Source organism: Mustela nigripes, chromosome 5, assembly GCF_022355385.1.
Source record: "Mustela nigripes isolate SB6536 chromosome 5, MUSNIG.SB6536, whole genome shotgun sequence".
Classification (NCBI taxonomy): domain Eukaryota; kingdom Metazoa; phylum Chordata; class Mammalia; order Carnivora; family Mustelidae; genus Mustela; species Mustela nigripes.
The window spans coordinates 57,278,834-57,302,922 of record NC_081561.1 but is presented as its reverse complement, the minus strand read 5'-3'; the positions used below and the strand labels follow the sequence as shown (position 1 = coordinate 57,302,922).

General features: G+C 38.4%; 1 protein-coding gene across 7 annotated transcripts in view; it reads right to left on the bottom strand.

The window, feature by feature from the left end:
• Nucleotides 1-24,089, bottom strand: part of LOC132017992 (24-hydroxycholesterol 7-alpha-hydroxylase) — a 90,012-nt gene that overhangs the window by 11,482 nt on the left and 54,441 nt on the right. For 6 of the 7 annotated variants that reach the window (XM_059400316.1, XM_059400311.1, XM_059400314.1 and 3 more), the window contains 3 exons: nt 16,966-17,099; nt 7,911-8,006; nt 6,962-7,050 (listed from right to left, as the gene is read on the bottom strand). In XM_059400316.1, the coding sequence (XP_059256299.1) occupies nt 6,962-7,050; nt 7,911-8,006; nt 16,966-17,099 (319 nt within the window). Of the gene's footprint in view, nt 1-6,377; nt 6,854-6,961; nt 7,051-7,910; nt 8,007-16,965; nt 17,100-24,089 lie in introns of those variants that run through there. The other variant, XM_059400313.1, reaches the window with a different exon arrangement.

Below are 24,089 nucleotides of genomic sequence, written 5' to 3'. Positions count from 1 at the left end.
GGTTAGTTTAGTTATTAAGTTAGTATTAGTCATTAAAAGAGCATACAGTTAACATATTTCATATTAGTTCTAGATATTTTGATTGATAACCTATTTAAAGGAAAGCTAAGGTGAATTAATAATACAGATAATGAATAATATATACTAAAAATGGCATTTTCTCTAAATCCAAATATTTGAATATTGTAGCAAAATTACCTCAATTATTCACTAGTCATTTTTTTTTCTACACTTGCAAAAAAGTGTTTTCCAGCCTTTACTATGTTATTGAATTTTGTTGGGTACCTAAAATATCAGATACTAACATATACATATCTGTGACATTAAGAACTTTTTATGTCAAAGAAAATGGGCTTCATAAATTTGTATTTTTACACAAGCAAGATGAGCTATGTTCATGTTAGGAATGTTTTCTTAATGCTCTTATGTCAAAACAGTGAAAATAATGAGGCATATTATTTACAACAGATTTATTTTTTACACTTACAAGGACAACATTACACATCTACAAATAAAGCTCATTAAAATATGAACATTTTGAAAATTCCTTAAATACTTCGTACTTGTGTGTTTTCCCTGTTTGTAGATAAATGTTCAGGGAGCACTACTCCACAGGCCTCAAAAGCACAGAGTCTTGACGAAACAGACCTCACACTCGTAATGCACATGGAGAGACAGAAAGCGTGACGCTATGAGTAAAGGTAGAAACAAAAGGGCTGTGGAAGTCTGGAGTCTGGAGAGAGTGCTATGATCTGGAGCACCTGAGCTAGACCCTGATGGAAGGAAATGGGCCTTAACTAAGTAGACATATTGAGTGTGGGCATTCGACACACAGCAGAGAGCACGATCAAGCGAAGGGGCAGACGCGGTCATTGCGGGCAGCTGGTTGACCCTCTGGGGCAGCGCCGCCCCATGTTCGGAAAGGTACAATCAGCATCAGATCATGGAGAGTCTGGAGTTCTAGGCTGATGAGCTTGGCCTGTAGACAGTGGTGCCAGAGTCTTAATGAGAGTGACAGTCTGAGTTGATTATTTGAGGACAATTAATCTGTGTGTGGTGAGTAAGATGGATTGAAAGAAGAGACAACAGAGCATGGGAGAAGGCTTGGGAAGCCTTCATGTCACCTGATGGTGGTACGTGAAGACCTGGTTTAGGAGGTGGGGTGTCATGGATGGCCAAAGAGAGGGAGAAGTAGAGGGTCCACAGCAGGGCTCCATCTGAAAGAAGCAGGGGGTACTAAAGGGATGATAAGATTACAGGAAATGAATGATTTTAGTTTAACATCTTGATTTTGAGATTATTCCCTCTCTCGCATTTGAAAAGAAAATCTCTTGCTCCTTCCCTCCCCCGAAGTCATTGCGGGCAATGCTAGCATGGACTGGAAAACTGCCACGGTTGCCAGGAGCAGGGGCTCTGAAGTATATTCCTAGTTGCTACCAGCTGCAGCTTATGAAAATAGAATGATCTCGCCCTGGAATTCAGAGAAGGCAGCAGACAGACATACTTTCACAGGCATCCTTCATGGAAGCCTGGCTACTCCGCTTAAAGGGGAAGTATTTTCCCCACAACCTCATCTGTCTTTGAAATCTTTTAGGAAAATGAAAATGAAATCAGTTTGGTGGCAGGACGCAAAGTATTCTGGCCCAGGGGTTATCAAACTTTCACCTGCTCAGAGTCCCCTCGAAGGCTCGTTAAAACACCCATTGCTGTGACCTGCTCCCAAAGTTTCTGATTCGGTAGGTCTGGGGAAGGGCCAAAGAATTTGCATTTTTTGCAAGTTTCCAGGTAGTGTTAACTATTGGTGGTCTGGGGAATCACACTTTAAGAGGCACTGATCTAGAAGAAGTTGACAAGGAGAAAGGGGAAAAAGAAATATGTTAAAATATGTAGTTTATAATTTTTTTTAGTTTCAGTACAAAATTCACAATGATAAAGACTGTCTCAGCTATACATGAAACACTTTTAATTGGGGAGGATGGTGAGGACGTAATCTGTAGAGTGAACAGGCAGATGCTGCCACTGAATAAGGGGGGAAACCCAGAATAAGGTAGGGAGGGGAGAAAGGAATAAAGGTTAGTGGAAGAGAAGGACAAGAAGAAAGCCTGCGGAAAAGAGAAGAGAATGGGAACTATACAGGAGGGGAAAGAGGTGAGAAAGCTTGTAAGAAGTAAAAGAGGGAAGGATGGGAGCACCTCTCTCCTGGACTTGGCACATTGTTCTCTATTTCGTCAAAGTAGGAGGGCACTTTCTCAAGAGTTGCTACTGGAGATCCTCCCACTACCCCTTCTAGAGGCGAAGCTCCAGAATAGATGAACTATGAGCTTGGAGGTTAGATACAGTGTTTCTAGTTTCCTATTCAAGCAAAGGGCAAAGGAACAGTACTGACTTCAGCGAGGTTAAGTACTCACCAAATAAAAATGATCTCACGGTATATTTTAAATTCTAGATTCCAGAAAAAAATTTAAGATGTGACATTTACTTTTGTTTTGTGATACACCCACAGTGGAGGAAACTCAGCCCCTCTGCAAAGGGCAAGCTATTTAGAAAAGCAATTCATGGATACGGCTAAGCGTGTTAACACAGTATTTTGTGGAATTCAATAAACCTTGGAAGAACACTTTCGCTTTGAGGAAAATTATATGACTTAGGATGTTTTTGGTTGCAAGTGACAGAGATCTCACATCTGACTGGTTCCTATATTGAAGGGAATGCACTGCTTTATGTACCTGGAAAACTGAGAGCTGATGCTGGCCTTGGGCAGAGATCACTCCAGCAGCTCAGCGATGTTCCCAGGGAGGCAGTTTGCCTCTGCTGCACTGTTCTACGGTACCAACTGCATCCTAACACTGCCTGCTTTTATCGTCTCAAAATAGCTGCCAACAGTTTTGGGGGCCAAATGCTTCTTTATTCACATCCCATAAGGAATGATTATGTTTGACCCACAAGTCTCAACAGAAAGCTTGGTAGTTCATTACACTGCTTAAAACATACACCAACACTGAAGCAAATCACTGTGGGAAAGGAGGGCAGGGACAGGGATGGGATTTACAGATGGGCTAAGGGAACGGGGCTCCACTCCTATGGAGCTGGGGGTGGAATCAGCACCCCCAAATCCCATGGATGCCCAAATGAAAGAGAGGCCTATTAGGAAGGGAAGAGAAGGCATTAGATGATGCGGAGACAATAGCCCATGGGCAGTACAGCAACACCGTCAAGTTTTAATTCCGTCCTCACTTCCTAGGAATTAAACCCTCTTTCTGATCAGGTGGCTTCGAACTGATTCAAAAGCAGTCGCTGAGTTGGATGAGGGGAGAAAGCCCATCAAAAAAAAAAAAAAAAAAAAGAGGGGAGAGCAGTAGAAGATCCCCCCACACACATACCCCCGGCCGGGGCAAGAGTGCCCTTTCTTCCTCTCCACAGATACAAACCCCATCCTGCTATTCTGTGTTCCACGGAGGAGCTGGAGATCTAGTTTGTAAACAGAAGGAAAAGAGGGTCTTCTCTGACATGTTCTGCTCAGAAATGAACATGTTTTATTTTAGAAGCACTTGGACCCAAGTATCAAAAGTGAGTCTTGAATTGCTTCTTCTGTTCTTGACACACTTAAATCTTAGCCTCATAATGAAGTGTCAAAAAGAAATGGCTGGGAAAGGAATGATTGCGATTTTGCCCATGGTTTCTGGGCTCTTTCCAGTAAGTCACTGCTCCTCAGTAAAGCCGTAAGAGAGAGAAGCGGGGCTAAAAATTCATCAAGGGTTCTGGCTGCCTGACTCTGTCTTGGAATTAACCACATCCACCCCTTCCCACCCTCACCCCTAACCCTTTTTTATAGGCCCTCCAGGACATGTGCAGAGCACAGTGAAAATGTTAAGAAACAATTAGATACATAAATACAGTTTGTTCAAGTCTACTTAACAACCAGAGTCGAGGGGATGCGTTTGTTTATGTAACAAATTCCTTACAGTAAACTGAATTTGCAACTTCTCATGAAATCCATAGAGACTGACTGTGCTCGCTCCTCAAAAGCAATCAGCAATTTCTAAGTATACAAGTACTTCTCAAAGTACTGCAAGGCTATTTTACTGAATAAGGCACAATTATTAAGACTGTATTATCGTTCAAATGCACAAGTAGAAGCAACAGTATGCAGAGCTTCACAAACCCCAACATACGGATACATTGAGTTCCATTCCATTCCTGTGAGTGCTTGCTTTTCTTCCTCCCCTCAGACTTTGTAATCACTGTCCCTCGCCTCCGGAGGTATGCTTTCCTCTGGCTGCTTACCGAAGATTCCCATCTAGTCCCTAAGGCCTTTTCTAATCTTCCTCAAAACTCCAAAGGTGGTTATTATGTATGTATGTCATCTGGCATTTCTCACCAGTCAGTGTATGGTGTTAAGAAGAGCTTGTTTCTCTAGGGGTGCCTGGGTGGCTCAGTGGGTTAAGCCTCTACCTTCAGCTCAGATTATGATCTCAGGGTCCTGGGATCAAGTGGCACATCGGGCTCTCTGTTCAGCAGGGAGCCTGCTTCCTCCTCTCTCTCTGCCTGCCTCTCTGCCTACTTGTGATCTCTGTCAAATAAATAAATAAAATCTTAAGGAAAAAAAAAAAAAAAGAAGAGCTTGTTTCTCATGTTGCTCTGTCTCATCTCCCCAGCTACATTATAAGTGACTCAAGAATGTTATGTGTCGGGGCACCTGGGTGGCTCAGTGGGTTAAAACCTCTGCCTTTGACTCAGGTCATGGTTCCAGGGTCCTGGGATCGAGCCCTGCATCGGGCTCTCTGCTCAGAAGGGAGCCTGCTTCCCCCCTCTCTCTGCTTGCCTCTCTGCCTACTTGTGATCTCTGTCTGTCAAATAAATAAATAAAATCTTAAAAAAAAAAATCTACATTAAAAAAAAAAAAGAATGTTATGTGTCTTTGAATTTCCCCAGTGGTTCCTAAAGTGACTTAAGACTAAAACTTCCTTGAGGGAAGGCACTTCATCCCTTATTTTGTTTTCCAAGGTAACTCCTAGAACCCTATCCTGCCAGAGAGCATACTCTCAATAAATATTTACTGAATGAAAGAATAAACATACTAATATCAGGTGCTTCAGAGATACCTGTCAGGTTGAACACTACTACTACTGATCTACTATCAGCTGGACCTATGTTTGAACTAATTTTCCCATTGCTGGGTGATTTTCATTAGTAATTCATTAGTAATTCAAGACAAGACCATGACTTGTACTAGTACTGCCCAAGGATATAAGAAGGACCCAAAGGCCCACAAAAAAAGTTGAGGTCACTTTCTACTCCTGAGGAATCCACACTTCATTTCCATCTCTCAAGCGCTTACTACACCCTCTTCCTATCCAAGCAAGCTTATGTAAGTGAGGTATCTTGCCAAAGATCAGGGCTATTGTTTTACACTGGAATGTAACCCATATCAATGACCACAGTGAGACAGTCAACCAGGCATCCTTTTGCAGGGATGGGAAGCAAGGGAAATTAAGGCTGTTGGCTGGTGGGGTGGGGAGGCGGGTTTGCAATAGAGCAAGCACATTCCTTTGTGCTGAGATCATCCACTCTCACAAGCCCACTCAACACTGGAAATCCCATTCTAGTCCTTCATCTAAATTCACAGTTTAAGAGGAGAACGTCCACTGCAAGGCAACTTATTCTGCTTGCTCCCATTGCTGAAGAAATCTGCTAGCTCTTGCCTCTTTTCCCTGTTTTTCTGCAAAATTACTGGACTTCTTCAGCAATAGAATTACTGGGAAGAGTTCCCTTCCTTCCTGTATCCAAGGGCTTCCCAGCAATGGGGAAGTACCTAACAAGGGGTTCTTCCTCCAAAACATATTTCTGGAATTCCCATTATTCAGAGCAAGAACAATATTCTTGCATTCTGATTTTTGGTTGGCAGCTGATAGCAGCACTGAATACTTATTTACTAAATTCAGCAAAACCTTCTGTGTTCATTAATGAGAGGGGTCCTCATAATGCCTCAGTGGACTGAACTCCAAGGCGTGACAGCTGCAAAGCCATAAGACTATGCCTTCATGATGAACTTTGATTGTCAGCTACTTTAAAGGCAATTTTCTCTGACTCACTAAGTGTTTGGTGGATGAGAAAATAAATTGGCTCTTAGTAGACAAATTTAGAATGGGTGCAATTTTCTGAGGATTATACTAAAGATCTGTGGGATTAAATTTCTAGTGAAAAGATCCATTTTGCTAGAACAGTGTCCAAATGGAGTCCTTCGCTTTCCTGAAAAATTCTGCTTTGTCTGTCTTTAGGAACAATGTTTCATGGGTTGGCTACTTAAAATTAATAACAGAAAAGTTAAGGACTTCTAAAAGCAGAAACAATAGAAAAACTAGACTATGGAGGTTTTATTTATTGTTACATTTATTCAACCTTCAGATTTGACCTATAGAATTTGGTTATAGGATTCATATTTTGCCACATCTCAGACTAGTTTTCAAAGGAAAACGTAATACCTTGTCCACTAAACTTTCTCTTGCTCCTGATTTCTCTATTTCCACATCTTCCAGCCACCTACCTTCAAGCCACAGCCCTCCACAAATCCTTCCCTTTGATCAATCCCATTTCTAATTATTTTCCAAATCTGGTAGATCTTACCACCCCATGTCTCTCACATGTAATATAAGCATGATTATATAAACTAAGGCATGCCCTACTCTAATCTTTTCTATAAAAATACTTTTAATGACCCTGTGTCATCATACAGCAGCAATCATAATATTTTGTTCTCATGAGGTAACCCATCAGAAGCCATGGTAGACATTCCCACAAAGACATCGCACAATACAACTGGCCAACCAAATGAAACGTGGACTCCTGGATCTCCCTGTAGTTTGATAATAAAGAAAAGGGGGATTAAGCCAATGTTTTCCCCTTCAGAGCCATCATCTTTCTTAGACTTTCTGGATAAACGTGGCTCAGCTGTCTCACTGACCTTCCAGGACACTGGTACTTCCCGCTTCCAAATGCCAAAAACCAGTCCAAGAAAGCGTGCTTCTCTAAATTTGCCTTTTTCCAACGTTCCTGTGGGAAGAAAGCATTTTTTTTTTTCCAAATCAGCCTTATATAAATAAGCTTAACTTTATTTCTCTAGGCTAAAAATGACTTTGTACAGCTAATCCTCGCATATAAAGTTGCAGGGCTGTTGGTAATTTTTTTCCAACCTGTTATTAATATCAGACACAATTGTGTTTTTAGAATGTGAACCAATAAATAAAAAGATTTAAAAAGAATTCTGTTAAGTGGTAAATGTAAATGATAAGGTAAATCAGCCACCTCAGAGGAATTGACCTCAGAAAAGGAAGACTATTTATAATAAGGTCTCAGTCCCCATCACAGAATTGCCCTCAGTAATAAATTCAGTGAGTTACTGGCAGCCCTGCTTAGTGGAGGGAACTTGGAATGTGAAATGAATACATCTGGGTGCCATTTTTAAAAAACTTTTACCTAAAGGCAGAGAATGGATTAAATGAACTCTTAAGATTCTGCTCAGCCCTGTAACTCCCCAATCTTAAGCAACAGTAAAGCAGTTTTAATCTGCCTTGTTTTTCTTTTGTTATACTCCTTGGAAATCAATAACAGGAGCAACAGCCTGATGAATAGAAGTCTTCTATCAGAACTAGACATATTTACTTTAATGTACGTTGTGGCTTTCAGATCATTTATTTAAAATTAGTGAATTTTATTCCAAAAACTTTTCTATCTCATTTATGTTATACCATCCATATTATAAGTCTAATTCTTCCTTTATAGTCAACTTGGTTGTTAGTTACCAGAGAATAGGGCTGTTTAATGATAGAGTGATAGTTAATCTATGAATTCATACTCCTGGCATAAAAGAAATTAAAATAAAAGGACAAAGTATATTGAAAGCGATAACTTACAGGTTTGAACAATTCAGGTTCAGGAAAATATTTCGGATTTCTATGCAGCCAAAATGGAGACAACATCAACAAGTCACCAGAAGGAACAGTGTAATTCTATGATAGAAAAATCAGTTTTGAGTTATTTTTTGAAATCTGCTTTCAAGAGAGTTTGGGTCATTAAAAATAATGCTCCAACTATATTGTAGAGAAGACACATACATTTTATAATCAATGGTAAGAAAATCTAATTCTTTCCTGGAAAGATAATTTCTATTTTCCAATTTAGGCAATGGCTGTGTTCTAATTCTGATGATTAGTTACATGTGTCTATAAATTTGGTTACACAAGGGAAAAATATTAGATAAATGAGATAAATGAGAAAATTTTAGAAACTAGTATATGCCTGCTGTGGTGCAGCTTTTGATGTTCGAAGTGCTTTTGGTGATGGGAGCCACAGTGGACTTCCAGGTTGTGGTTCTGGAACAGGAAAATCTGAGACAGGACACTGGCCACAGTAGCACTGAGGATAGGGCAATGGGTGTTCTGTCCCTGCGACACTCATGATAGGGTCTGGGAAGAGGGAGTGGATTTTTTCAATTTCTCCCTCTTTTTTTTTTTTTTTTCCTCACTCCTGAAGCAACTGTTAGGGAAGAAAGAATATGAAGACAACTGGTTAGGAAGACATAGGGCAAAGCAAGTGTTGTACATTTCTTTGGTTGATTTTGTGTTTGGAATCACTGTGGCTATGGGACTCAGGCTAAGCAGTGTGTTTCCTCAAGCAGGAGAGTCTGCATTGTCTTTCCCCATTTATGTTATTGGAGGTTTTCATGATATATAAATCACCCTTACATCATCATGTTCAGGAACCATAGGGCAAAGAGCTCTCCCATGGGGTGTAACCACTAGATGGCTATCAACTTTACTGAAACAGAAACATTTTATTAGTAACTCCCACAGCCAATTATTGGAAGCCATGTATCTATTTAACCTTGCAGGATTTTGAAATGTCCTCAAGATATCTGCAAAACACTTACCTTATGAAACTAGAATATGAGCACCTTACAAATAAAAATATGTCTTTTTATGGTAGCAGGAAGTGGTGTATGGGAAAGGGTCATCATTTTCTTTTTGTTATTAGAGGTGGGGAAGGGGCAGAAGAAAAGGGAATCTTAATTAAGCAGGCTCCATGCCCACCATAGAACCTGACATGGGGCTCCATCTTACAACCCCGAGATCATGACCTGAGGCAAAACCAAGAGCTGGACACTTAAACAACACAGGCACTCAGGGGTAATCATTTTTTAACGAAAAAGAAGCTCTGTTGGCTCCTGTGGGGGCTGAATATTGCTTGAGGCTTGGCAATTGCAGTCCCAGGAGCAGTGGAGAGAGCTCTCAAACTGGGAAGAGAGCAAGGATTATGCTGGTGCCGTCCTTCCATTTTTAAAGTAAACGAAGACTTGTGAGATCCCAAGCCTGTTTCTTTTTCCACTGCTGGAACTTAGGTTAGAGAGCTCATGGCTGACTCAGACTGGCTGCTGAGGGCCCAGATGTGTGTTTGGAGTGGGGCTGGGCACAGCCCTGGGACAGAGCTGCAGGCAGGTCAATGTGGGCCCTTCCCTTCCTTACCAAATAGTCCCCTTTAGTGGCTGTTGACCCATAATTATAACTTCGAGACTGCTGGCTGCCACAGCCTACAACACAGGCTAGTAAATTCCTTCAAATGGGATCTCAGAATTAACACTAGCCATATGGAGGAGACCAGAAAGAAGTTCCTGTCACAGCAGCAACTACCAGGGTGATGACTGGCATAAAGAGCCTGAGATAGAGCCCCAAGTTGGGCTCCATGCTCAGCGTGGAATTGGCTTGAGATTCTCTCTCTCCCTCTCCTTCTGCCCCTCCCCCTGCTCATGTGTGCTCTCTTTCAAAATGAATAAAATCTTGAAAAAAATTTAGAGTATAAACTTTTGCATAAGAAATGCTCATCAAAATTTTAGAAAATTGAGAGTAATAGAAAAAGCTAGAAAACCACCAGAGTGCTAACAACAAAAAACAATCATCTACTGGCTAGACTTCCCTCTAGTATTTTTACTTAACAGTTTAGCGTTTTGTTGTTATTGTTGTTAAATGTATTTTTATCATGCTGAATAGTTAATTTTTGAATCACACTTGGTTCACCTAATTTTATAGCCGAAGTATTTTTTCCTTTGCATTGTAGACACATTGTGAAGTTTTATCTCCAATGTCTGTTTAATCTTTTACTGGGTATATTAAACCATAAATAATTTAATCATGCCCTAGGGTTTTTTTTTTTCCTATAATAAATAATGCCATCCAAAGCATCTTCTTCCGCAAAGCCTTTTTCATGTAAAATCTTTTAATAAAGATGTGCAATTCCTTTTGCGCAAATGTTCCTCAAATCTTGTGCCTAAATATGTTTCTACTTATAATATATGAATGTCAATTTCTTTGCCCTCTTCTCTGCTAGCCTGACATTTTTAATAGCTAATTTTGGTTACTGCAAACATTTTTATGTTTCTGTTGAGCATATTTCCATGTGAAGTTATTTTCTCCTATGAACTCTTGTGTTTATGTATTGTCCTCATTAATCTATGTGAGATTCATGCTTTACTTACTGATCTGCGAGTTCTTTAAATATTAAAACTATTTACCCTTGTGTCGTACTTATATTAACATTTGTTCATAATTTTTGGTTTACATTCAACTTGGATTATACCTTTAAAAAATACATGTTCAATTTTAATATGATACATTCAAATCTGTTCATCTTTGTGGTTTCATTGATGAATCCTAAGCCCTTTTCTCTTTAACATAGTGGTTCTCAAAGGCAGTATAGAAACTTCTAGGAGTTCTCAAGACCTTTTCAGAAGCTTTGCGAGATCAAAAGTCATTCTTGGGTAAAAGACTCATTCAAAGTATAGGACAAACCAAAGGATTTTCATGTAACTGAGTACATAAAACTCATTAATATTTCAGATTGCAATAAACTTTTAAGACACTCCCACTGTTGGGAGCGGGCGCCTGGGTGGCTCAGTTGGTTAGGAGTCTTCCTTCAGCTCCGGTCATGATCCCAGGGCTCTGGAATGGAGCCCCGAGTTGGGCTCCTGGCTCAGTGGGGAGTCTGATTCTCGCTCTCCCTCTGCCCCTCCCCCTGCTCATGCTCTTTCTCTCTAGCTCTCTTTCTCAAACAAATAAATTAAATCTTTTTATTTATTTATTTATTTATTTATTTTTCAAAAAGATTTTATTTATTTATTTATTTGACAGAGAGAAATCACAAGTAGATGGAGAGGCAGGCAGAGAGAGAGAGAGAGGGAAGCAGGCTCCCCGCTGAGCAGCGAGCCCGATGCGGGACTAGATCCCAGGACCCTGAGATCATGACCTGAGCCGAAGGCAGTGGCTTAACCCACTGAGCCACCCAGGCGCCCAAATTAAACCTTTTTAAAAAAGAGAGAGAAAGTCCCACTATTGAGTTTCAGTGAGGCATGGGAGAACAGCCATATCTGAAGAAGCTATTGTAATACCAATTCCTTTTCCAGTGACATGTCTGTGTGAGGCTGGATTTTCTTCATTTCCATGAACGGAAATGATATATTACAACAGATTGATTCCAGGCACGTTTATGGGAACCCAGATGTGTTCTATTAGCAAGGCATTAGACAGATTTGCAAAAGCTTAAAATGATGCTATTCTTCTACATTTTTTATGTTTTGGAAACTACAGTTATGTTTCATAGAACCATGTTATTATTTTAACATGTAGTAAGTTCCTTGTTATTTTTTTATTTGCCAAATAAACTTTATAATAATTTCTCAGCTTTAGTTTCTAATAAAGTTAATCTCAGTAGATATAATTCGCATAGATAAAACTCTTTGGGATTCTCAATTCTAAGCATAGAAAGCAATGTTGAGAAAAAAAAAAATGCCACTTTTTAGCCAGTCGTCCCAAAACACATATTAATCTCTTCCCCCTTAACTGACTTATAATGATTCATTTATCCTATATTATGTTCTTATGTACAAAAGGGTTTCCTTCTCTGGTATCTATCCATTCTGTTATACTGATACTGAACATCTAGTCTGACACCAGTATCATACCATTATATTTTATTTCATACCATTTTAATTGATGTAGTTTTATAACATGTTTTAATACCTTGAGAAGATAATTAATAGTCTTTAATCATTCATATTTTCCAACACTTCCTTGTTTATTCTTTTCTGGGCATTCTTGCCGATTAACTGTGTATGAAAAGTACAACACCTTGAAAAGAGAATACTGGTAGAAGTTTAAAAGTTTTGGAAAGATAATACAATAAAGAAAAAGAAGGAATAGAATAAGTCAAAGAAAGCCTGTCTTAATCTGTTCCAAAAATATAGAAGAGAATAAGTACAGAAGCAAAAATAAACAATGAGACCATGTTCAGACAATATCAAGAAAGAGCAGGAAGAGAGCGCCTGCAGCATTCCCAGCAAGAAACTCTGACCTGTTGTCCAATGGGGGAGAAAACTTGAACCTCTGCCAATGCTTGACACAGATGACCTCATTTGAAATGTTTTTATAGTCCTAATTTCTGGGAACCCATTAATATGTTCAACAGACATTCCACCTGTTTTAGAAAATTTATGAAGGTTGAAAGGACCATGTTGTATGAATTTATACTAAGGAATTAATTATTATTGTGTACCAGGATTTGACTATACAGATGCCTATCTTTGCACTGTTTATAAACAACTGGAAGCCACACACATTTAGGAATAGGGTACCGATTTAAAAATCAATACTATGTCCATGATTACATTATTATGCTATAATTCAAAGTGGTGTAGATGTCTTTTATTGAAATAGAAAACTTTGGTGAACTACTATTAACATAAAAGCAGATTATGAGAAAATTAGCATAATATGGCACCAACTGAATTTTTAAAACATAGAGACTACAGGGGAAAAATCTGAAATTATGAGAATGCCAAATGTTCTTAGTGGTCATCAGACTTGTAAAATTTTAAGCAACCTTTATATCCTTCTTTTACTTTTTTTTTTAATTTTTAATTTTTTCATTTTTTATAAACATATAATATATTTTTATACCCAGGGGTATAGGTCTGTGAATCACCAGGTTTACATACTTCACAGCACTCACCAAAGCACATACCCTCCCCAATGTCCATAACCCCACTACTTTTTTTTTAATAAATGGTTTCCTTCTTAAAAATAATTACTATAATTTATTTATGTAATAATTTTTTAAAAAGCTGTGCAGGTTGTCATTTTCAAAGTTGAAGCCTCAACTCTGAGGGGAGAAATTCACAGGGATTAGTGTACGCTTCCTCGGAGGAAAGTTTGTGTTTATTTTATTTATAAAAGAAATAGTAAGTACAGAAGACCCTGCTGCACCTTTTACAAATATTAAAAGGTATTTTGAAAAATAAGGAAAGGAAGTTCTGGAGTATTCTTGGAAGATGGCATCCTGAATACATGTCTCTCGATTGCCCATTCACTAAGAGAGCCATCACAAGGGCCTAGAGTGAGCCTGGATCCATCTGGGTCTCATGTCCTCAAGGAAGAAACTGTGAGTGTGAGGAAGTGGAGGTAAGAGACTATGATTGCTTTATAACTTTTCTAATTGCTTCAGACATCAACTACTTTTAATAAAAATTTTTATTGGGAATTCATACTGTTGGAATTATGAAACAGTTCAGTTGTATAAGAGAATTATATGCAGTGAATTATAAATGGCTTATTGCCTCCACTACTAAAACACATTTCAAGAATAATCATTAAAAAAATTTACTATGCACAAAGATGCAAATAAATACCACATTAAAATAACCACAAAGGAAAACAATCTAAACTCTCAAGAGTTAGGCAATAATTAAATATTTAAGCTATCAATTCAGTGGCCTATTATAAAGCCATTGAAATAAATATTAAGACTCTGGATAGATGAAAAGTATAATAATGTTTAAAAAATGTTTAAATCAAAGATTTATACTATGATGAAACATAGATTTCTGTATTGATGTCAAACAAGGAGCATGTCAGATAAATAAATGATCACTGGGGTTGTACGGGCACAAGTGTATATGTGTGTGCCTGGGTTTGAGTCTGGGTGTTTCTTTTGGTAAAGTTCTCGAATGAGTAAAATTACCTTTAAGAAAATAAGAAATGTTAATGGCCACAACAAATTCATAACCTGAGATCAAAAAGGGGAAATGAGAGAAAAAGAAAAGAGGGAAAACATACTGCTGATTTTTCTTTTTCCAGTCTTCCTCTCTCTCTCTTTCTCTCTCTCTCTCTCTCCCTCCCTCACACACACACACACACACACACACACACACACACACACACACACTACACGCAAAGAAAAATAAAGAAAGCAAAAGAAGGAAGGATGGAAGGATAGAAGAATGGAATGAAGGAAGGAAGGAGAGAGAGAAAGTAGGGAGGGTAGAAGAGAAAAAAGGAAGTAAAGAAAGGAATCTGAGTGTTCATGAGAAAGGGGGCAAGACAAGCACACAGTATTTTTTAAGTGATTGTCATGATATAGAAACCAGACAAAACAGTGCAAAAGAAAGAAAGGAAAGAAAAGAAAAGAAAGAAAAGAAAAAAAAAGAAAGGACAAGAAAACTATAGGCCACTATCTCTCATGAACGGAGATGCAAAAATATCCTTAACAAAATATTAGTAAAAACAAATTTAACAATGTATAAAAAGGACTATACATCATGATCAAATGAGATTTATTCCAGGGATAAAAGGCTGACTCAATATTAAAAAATCAATAAATGTAATCCATCACAACATGCTAAAAAGAAAAAGCATATGATTATATCTACTGATGCAGATAAAGTGCTAGACAGAATCCAATACCCATTCATAATTAAAATTCTCAGCAAATTAGAAATAGAGGGATATTTCCTCAACTTGATAAGAAGTATCTACCGGGGCGCCTGGGTGGCTCAGTGGGTTAAAGCCTCTGCCTTCAGTTCAGGTCATGATCCCAGGGCCCTGGGATCGAGCCCCGAATCCAGCTCTCTGCTCAGGAGGGAGCCTGCTTCCTCCTCTCTCTCTCTCTGCCTGCCTCTCTGCCTACTTGTGATCTCTGTCAAATAAATAAATACTTGTGATCTCTGTCAAATAAATAAATAAAATCTTTAAAAAAAAATGAAGAATCTACCAAAAACCTATAGCTAACATCTAGCCTAATAGTGAAAGACTTACCTCTCAGATCAGGAACAAGCAAGGATATCTGTTGTCACTACTATCATTCAAACTACTATCATTCAACATATGTTCAAACTACTATCATTCAACATATGTTAAATGATAGTAGTGACAACAGATATCCTTGCTTTGGACTTTAGAGCCAGTGTAATAAGGCAAGAAAAAGAAATAAAAGAAGAAAAATATTCTTTACATAGAAACTCTCAAAGAATCTATAACAACAGTTGTAGGATTAATAAGTACATTGAGTTTTGCAAAGTTGCAGATACAAGGTGTACACTTAAAAATCAGGTGCATTTCTAAAAACAGGTAATGTACAATTGAGAATCAAAAACTTTTAAAGTACCATTTACAAAAAGCTCCAAAATAACTGAAATACTTTGGTATAAATATAATAAAGCATGTATAGGATCTGTATACTTAAAATAACAAGACATGTACTAGCAGATAAATAATGTCTGTAATTCAGCTAATTATATGTTAGCTAGGATATTAAATAAAGCTCAATAAAAGTTTAATAAAAATTATAGTATTATTCAGAGTAATAAACACATTCCTTGACTAAATTGCACCCAGTTGTTGGACTATATCTTCTCAAAGCATATCCTTTTATACCCATATTTTTTTAAAAAGACATTTATTTATGAGAGAGTGTAAGCTAGGGCAAGGTTTGGGGAGGGACAGAAAGAGAAGGAGAGAAAGAATCTCCAGCACACTCCCCTCTGAGTGAGAAGCCCAATGTGCAGCTTGATCCCAAGACCCTGAGATCCTGAATGGAGTTGAAATCAAGAGTCAGATGCTTAACTGACTGCACCACCCAGGCGCCCCGTTTTATACTCATATTTTATTTAATAGATTATTTAAAAACAAAAATTATTAAAATCCCACTAAAACTAACTGCTGTGATTTATGTAAGATCTGTTAAATAAGTAATGTCTCCTTTAGATGTAGTAAGTTGCAGTTTTTATAAAAATTGGCTTTTGTTTCTTTTGTGTTCTATTACTAAAAAATTTTCTTGATTTGAATCCAAGCACTCTCAAACTGTATGTAAAAAAGCTAGTAAGAGTTGAGGGATGAGTAAATGTCATCTATCTGAATAATGCAGGCCCTATATCAAGCCAATCTGAAAAAAATATTTTGTTCTGGCTGATTTGCCAAATATTAAATTGAAGGTCAGCCACATGCACATATCTTTCATGGAGCACTTGAGAATTTTCTCCACTTTGCTCAGAGAAAGAATCTCTCTCCTTCACTCAGCACTGACTGCTAATATCAGTTGCTATTATCCACAGCATTCCTGCTCTCTGTTTCCATAGCTGTTATCTGGGGCATGAAACTACCTTCCAGATATCCAAAAGAACTTTCTTCATACCCTTAATTCCTCAACCTCCTGTTGCTCAGGATTACTTATTAGTTGGTTCAGCAGACTATCTAGTCTACCTGTTTGATTTCTATAGGATTATACTAATTCTGATATGAAATTACATAACTAGAATGATTATTAAAGGGATATATTTTAGCTAAAATTATTGTCTACAGATAAATAGCCATATTAATAGATGCTGCTGCACAACTCTTACTAGTAACCTATTCTAACATCATTAGTGCTTCATGGAACCTAATGAGTTATCTAATAATATATGGGCATTGTATGTATTTTTTTTTTTCCTTAGAAAGTTGATTACTTTTTTCTCTTTTGATTTATTTTTAAAATTTAAATTCAATTAATTAACATATAATGTATTATTGGCTTCAGAGGTAGAGTTCAGTGATTCATCAGTCTTATATAATACCCAGTGCTTGTTCTTAAAACCAAAGCAAAGCTCACCAAAATTTTAACTGGCTTCAGCACTTTTCTGGTAATGACACCAGGGGCTCTTAAACGAATGGCTTCTAAAATACACCACTTGATTAGTGGGAGTTTCTTCAAGTCATCCTCAGATACTTTTATCTTATCTTTACCTGCAAAGAGAATTTCAAAAAAAATTTTTAAAAGGTGGACTTAAAGAAAACAGAAAGTGATTTCTTGGAAGCTCATCGACATAGGTTAGAACCTGCCTCCAACCACAACTGTTAGCATTGCCATTACTTTTTGCATACCAAGTTTAGTAACTGAGTGCCTCTTTTTATTGTTTTCCTCTTACCAAGATCAAATGTATGCCCCACCCCCCAATTAACCCACTGATTACTTCAAGGTGATGGACTGGGATCCAACTTTGGTCTTCACCTTCCTATGGCTATCAACATCAATGATTAAGATAAGGTCCATCAGAGAGGTGCTCAGTTTTCACTCCTTTCATTCTTTCTTGTCCAAATTCTTCTTCTACTTAAGGAAATAGCAATAAAAGATTGGCATCAGAAGCATAAAGTAAAAAATCTGAGAAGCCATCTCCCTTACTATTTCTACCTCTTCCCTGAGGATTCATTTTTAGTTTTGTCCTTGATTTTTAAGCAACTCTTTTTTTTTTTTAAAGATTTTATTTATTTATTTGACAGACAGAGATCACAAGTAGGCAGAGACACAGGCAGAGAGGAGGAAGCAGGCCCCCTGCTGAGCAGAGAGCCTGATGTGGGGCTCAATCCCAGGACTCTGAGATCATGACCTGAGCTGAAGGCAGAGGATTAACCCACTGAGCCACCCAGGCACGCCTGTCCTTGATTTTTCAACCAGACATTTCAGAAGGCCCAAAAAGAACATGAGGAAAGGGACAATGAGGCACATGCATTACATCTGGAATGAGCTCTCCCTCTAAACATAGGGCATCAAACACTCTAATGTAATATACATACCTCAGCTTATGTTTAGATTGAAGATTGAACCTATAAAAGGATTGGGGTGAATCTTTTCTTTTCTTTTTGAAGATTTTACTTATTTATTTGACAGAGAGAGACAAAGCGAGAGAAGGAACACAAGCAGGGGAGTGGGAGAGGGAGAAGCAGGCTTTGCGCTGTGCAGAGAGCCCAATGCGGGGCTCGATCCCAGGATCCTGGGATCATGGCCTGAGCCGAAGACAGATGTTTAATGTCTGAGCCACCCAGGTGCCCCTTGGGGTGAATCTTTTTATAACCCAAAATATGGTTAGGGTCTTTCAGCCCGATTAGATATTTCAGTTAATGGTATTTCAAATGAAATGTTTACATTTTGAAAATTATTTAAAACAACTCAGCTTCCAATTTACTTTTGATAGCATTTGCTTTACAAAATTCAACAACATTGTCAGTTTAGTTAAGTCAACTTTCACATTTGCTTCCCAGCTGTATTGGGAAAGAATGGGTAAGAGTGGAATGTAAGATCTCCAGCCCTGTCTCTCTTAGACTCTGGATAAGGCTAGTTCTAAAGCAAGCCCAGCCTGCAGGAAAGGTTGAGGTGGGTGCTGCCTGGGAGATCTCATCTGTCAGTACATACAGAACTCCTAAGTAATCAGAAGCAAATGTTTTCAGTTGGCTTTTTGAGCTATAGTTCTATTAGTATCCATAGGGACATCTATATATTCCATTCAACTTGACAGATTCTTGAGCACTGAATCAGGACCAGGAGTTGAGTTAAGCTTTACTAGGGTTACAACACTTAAGGCATTCTTGCAATACACTTAGTCTACTGGGAGGTAAGAGACAAGCCCACAGTTAGCTGGTATACCATGCAAGCAAGAAAACTGTTCTGTGATGTGTAAAATATTCCAATATTTTGTTAAAATATAAAAGCAGGGAGGTTCACGTCCAACTAAAGGAAAAGCAAAAAACTCTCTGAGTGTCTTCCTCTAAAGCTACAACTATTAGTTCTTTGCAGAGAGTAGACCTTAGCAAATAAATATCGAGGTAACAAATTGTCCAACATCAACATGGGGAGATGAATGAGTGGATATTGTAGGCAAAGAAAAGAGGAAGAGTAAAAGGAAGACTGTGGAAAGCTTGGATATGTTCAGAAAATGGCAATGCCTGTAGAGGGCCTAGAAGGTGAGGTAAATGTGATGGAACAGTGACAGGTCCACTGAGGCCATTACAGGCCATCTTCAATGCCATTCTGGAAAATATGAAGACTAGGAAATTTCAGGACTTCCTGTCTTGGGCCAAGAAAGGACGAAAACTTCACAATGAAACAGTGATACACAGCATTGCCCTTTTTTTTCCCCCTCTAAGATTTACTTATTTATTTGAGAGAGACAGAGACAGACAGACAGACAGAGAGTGGCAAGAAGGGGCAAAGGAAAAGGGAGAGGTTGTCCCAAGCAGACTCTTTACTGAGTGCAGAGCCTGATACGGGGCTTGATCTCACAACCCTGAGATCATGACCTGAGCTGAAATGAAGAGCTGGACACTCAACCAACTGCACCACCCAGGCACCCCCACAGCACTGTTCTTTATTTGAACAGAATTTGAACTTCCTTCTGCTCATTTGCTCAGACCTAAGTGACCTAATACTAAAAAGAGACAAATGACCTCTCGGACTTCTTGTTTAACCTTCACAGACAGTGTCTCACAAAACTGTTGCTTTTGCTTTCCCATAACAAGGATTGGAAAATAATAGGCATGCTTTCTGCATCTTCACAACCTAAATATAAGTTTTTCCAAATTGTGTTCTATGAAAGAACATGTGCAAGATGTTAAATGTTTACAGCAGGAAAAAGGTTTTATGGCCCACCAAATACCAGGAAATGTTAACATTCTACGGGTGACTCACTGAACACATTAGCGTATTATAGGTTTTGAGAAATCCCATAGTAGAGACCGCTATTTATGCCAACATTCCCAAACTTTTTAAAACTCCCATTACTATATAAGCATCATCAATAGCTCTTTAATGAGGACACAAAAGATCATTAGCTGTATAATGTAATGGCTATGGGTCCTCTCTAAGACAATTCTTCAAAAACAAAAACAAAAATAACAAAAACCAACCAACCAACCCTGGTTTTCATTTGTTTGAGCATTAGCAGCACATACCATATGCCTGGGCGTGCCTGTGGCCAAATTCCCTAACAAACAGTTACTGCAAGCCAAAGGAATTATTACCATCAGAAAACTATCTTGATATGCCATGGAAAGCTAATGGCACCAAAATTTTACTTCTTTCTACTTTTCTTGAAGTATCCCTGTACATTTTAAGCTAATTCAGAAAAAATAACTTAGAAAATCTATGCTTGGGATGAGAAATTCTTCATTTGAAAAAAGGAACTGAGTTGTTGCATAGGCCAGAGATACCACTATTCAATCAAATGAACAAACATTTATTTGGCATTTATTTAGTGCAGAGCAAAATGTTAACTAAGCATCAAAGGGATATAAGAAATTTAAGTTTGAAGACAATAAAAAGACAATTAATTCTCAAATTAAAGGAAAAGAAGGGTAAATTCTTTCCCCAGACAGTGTTAAAATGAGGAATTCTGAGGTTCTAATTTATGAGTTTATAAATGACATACAAATTTAAGACACTGTCTAACATCTGTTAAATGTTCAATACAAGTTGGTAGCTATTACTGTTACCATTATTATTAGTGTGAATTTAGTACTGACTCTCTAGAAGATTCACTTTTGCTCCATAGCCGATAAAGAGATTCTTTCCCCTGAAACCTCAGTGAGGAGAGAAGCTACAGTCTGAGAATCTATCCAGTACTAACCAGACACCGCATCTGAGGAAGTCTTTCCATCATTCACCCAGCAGACAGTTAGTGAGAACCTCTGAGCAGTGTCCAAGTGCTGAGGATGAAGACGAATGAAAGAGCCCTGGCTCTTAAGGAGTTCACAGTCTGATAAAGAAGCAAAGAACTAAAAATAGTAAACATGGGGTAAGTGTCCCTGCACTGAAGCATGCAAAGTGCTGTGGGACACAGTGGTGACAGTGATCAGACTGGGGTTGGTGGGGAGGGGTGGTTGCAAAGGAGAGATCAGAGAGGTTTCTCAGAAGAAGTAAAACCAGAACAAAGGATTGAATATGCAAAAATGAAGGACATGTACACAGAAGAGAAATTCAGCTGGCTGGAATAGAGTTCAGGGCAGGAAGTCATGAGACCAAGTGACTTCAGTGCTCCACTGCAGTCCCAGGCTGCCCATACCGGCTAAAGCCAGAGCTAGGGATAGGTGGCTCCTTTATCCAACCTCTGAGTGTGCCCTGGATGTGCCCCAGTTTCATTTCTGGGCTTTCTTCTCTCGTCTAGGCAGATTCTTTCTCTTGGGAATTCAAATAAATATCTTCTATAAAATACCATCAATGGGCTGGTTATATCAAGAATTTTACCTTCTGCCTATGATTACCTTCCTAAATTCCATCTTATTTTTATCCCATTGGCTTCTTGACAGCGTTGCTTGCAGGTCTAAAAGACATCCTGAAGCATGCTTTGGTCAATACAGAACTCTTTATTTTCTCCACTGAAATAAAGCTTTTCCTCCCTTGGTCTTGTTATTACTGAAAATGGTAGCAAAATGTGTCTAGTTGCTCACATCCAACACCTGGGAGTCATCCATAATTCATTCCTTCCCCTTTTACTCCCATTTAATTAATCACCAAAACCTCTTGTTCCTGTTCACAAAATGGATCCTACCGCCATTCACATCACTCCATCTCCAGAGCTACCAGTCTTGTCCAAAGGCACCATCATTTCTCTGCTGCGCCAGGTGATAGCCACCATCACTCTCCCTGCTCCCACCTGGCTCTGCTATAATCCTTATGCAACTCAGACTTAGTCAGTACCCTGTGCAGATCCCATTAAGGGCTTCAATGCTATTTAGAATCAAATCCAAAGTTCTTACTTTGGCAAATGAGACTGCATCTAACCCTCTCATCTCACACTGAATCCTGGGGGCTGTGTGACCTTTAGAAGTGATCCAACCTCTTTGTGCCTCAGTTTGCTCACCTATAAAATAGGAATAATTAAAGTATCTGCCTATAAGGTTGTTGTGAGTAAAGCTCTTACAGCTATGACTGGCACGTGGCCAAAACTCAGTAAATGCTACTGTCATCATTATTATTATTTCTTTTGCCTTATTCCAACTGTTTGAAAGGCTAGCTCCTTCTTATCCTTCAGACCTCTGCTAAAATATTTTTTCCACAGGAAGCCCTTCCCTTACCAGCTAATGTCTTCCAAATCACTAGCAGGTCATTTTGCTTCCTTTAATACTCCTGTTAATATAAGAAATAATTTGGCTTATTGTTAACTGATGGATATGAGCCCATGTTTTTCACAATCTTGTTCTTTCTATTTTTTGATGTATCCCTAGTATCTAGAACACTGTCTGGCACATGGTAGGCACTTGATATATTTTTATTGAATGAGTAAATAGATGAATGTCTAAAATAGTGAAGGGATAAATCAATTAAGAAGTTTTTATTTTTTGAAACAACAATGGGAGGGATGCAGAGAAGTCAAATTTTGAGACATTTCTGAGAGAGAATGTGAGAATCTTCAAGTATATAAGAATTTACTGAGAACTTGGTATATGCTAGACCAGTGGTTCTCAAGCATTAAGCATACCTCAGTGTGTCTCAGCATTTCCTGGGAGGCTTATTAAAACACAGCTCACAAGGCCCTACCCTCAAAGCTTTTGATTCAATAAGTCTGAAGTGGAGCCTAAGAATCTGCATTTCTGGCAAGTTCTCAGGTGCTATGGAGGCTGCCGGCCCAGCAACCATACTTTAAGAACATTGTCCTAGACTGAAAGAAGTAGAAGAAATGCTCAAATTTTATTAAATAATCTGGGTTTAAAATAGTTTTTATTACCAGTTTTTAAATGATATCTTTAACACAATGGAGGGAAATCTACTTAGTGGGCAAAATATAAGATTTAAGTCAGAAATTCTGAATGGATACACAGTTGACCCTTGACCCATGCAGGTATTAAGGATACTGACTGCCTACTCTCCAGTCAAAAATCCATGTAATAACTTTTGACTCACCAACAATTTAACTACTACTAGCCTACTATTTTTTTTTCCTGAAGAATCATCCGTTCATTTTCAAGACAAAGAGAGAGCACCTGAGCACACATGTACATGAGATGGGGAAGGGACAAAGAGAGAGGAAGAGAGAGAATCCCAAGCAGAATCCACATTGAGTGTGGAGCCCAACATGGGGCTTGATCTCACAACCTGGAGACCATGATCCCAGCCAAAATAAAGAGTTGGACACTTAACTGAGTAAACCAGCCCCCAATTGCCTTCTATTGACTGGAAGCCTTATTGATAACATAAACCGCTGATTATATTTTATATATTATGTATATACTATACTATATTCTTAGAACAACGTAAACCAGAGAAAAGGAAATGTTATTAAGGAAATCATAAGGAAGAGAGAATACATTGACAATATTTAGCGTGTTTATGAATACCATAAGTTTACATCATCTGTTTATAAGATAAATCATCTGTCTGTCAGTACCTATATCAATATTGTCCAATATATTTATTTAAAAAAAAACTCATGTACAGTTCAAGCCAATGTTGCTTAAGGGTCAACTGTATTGACACCAAAAGTCACTAGCTGTGCCATCTGTTCAAGATGGCAAAGGAGTTTTATTTATTATAACCCTAAAACTAAATAATGTGATAATTAACTCGGACCAAACTTTTAATTGGCCCATATTTCAGAAACGGTCCAAAATTTTATCTTTTTTTTTTTTTGATAAACATATATTTTTATCCCCAGGGGTACAGGTCTGTGAATCACCAGGTTTACACACTTCACAGCACTCACCCAAGCACATACCCTCCCCACTGTCCATAATCCCACCCCCTTCTCCCAAATCCCCTCCCCCCAGCAACCCTCAGTTTGTTTTGTGAGATTAAGAGTCACTTATGGTTTGTCTCCCTCCCAATCCCATCTTGTTTCATTTATTCTTCTCCTACCCACTTAAGCCCCCATGTTGCATCACCACTTCCTCATATCAGGGAGATCATATGATAGTTGTCTTTCTCTGCTTGACTTATTTCGCTAAGCATGATACGCTCTAGTTCCATCC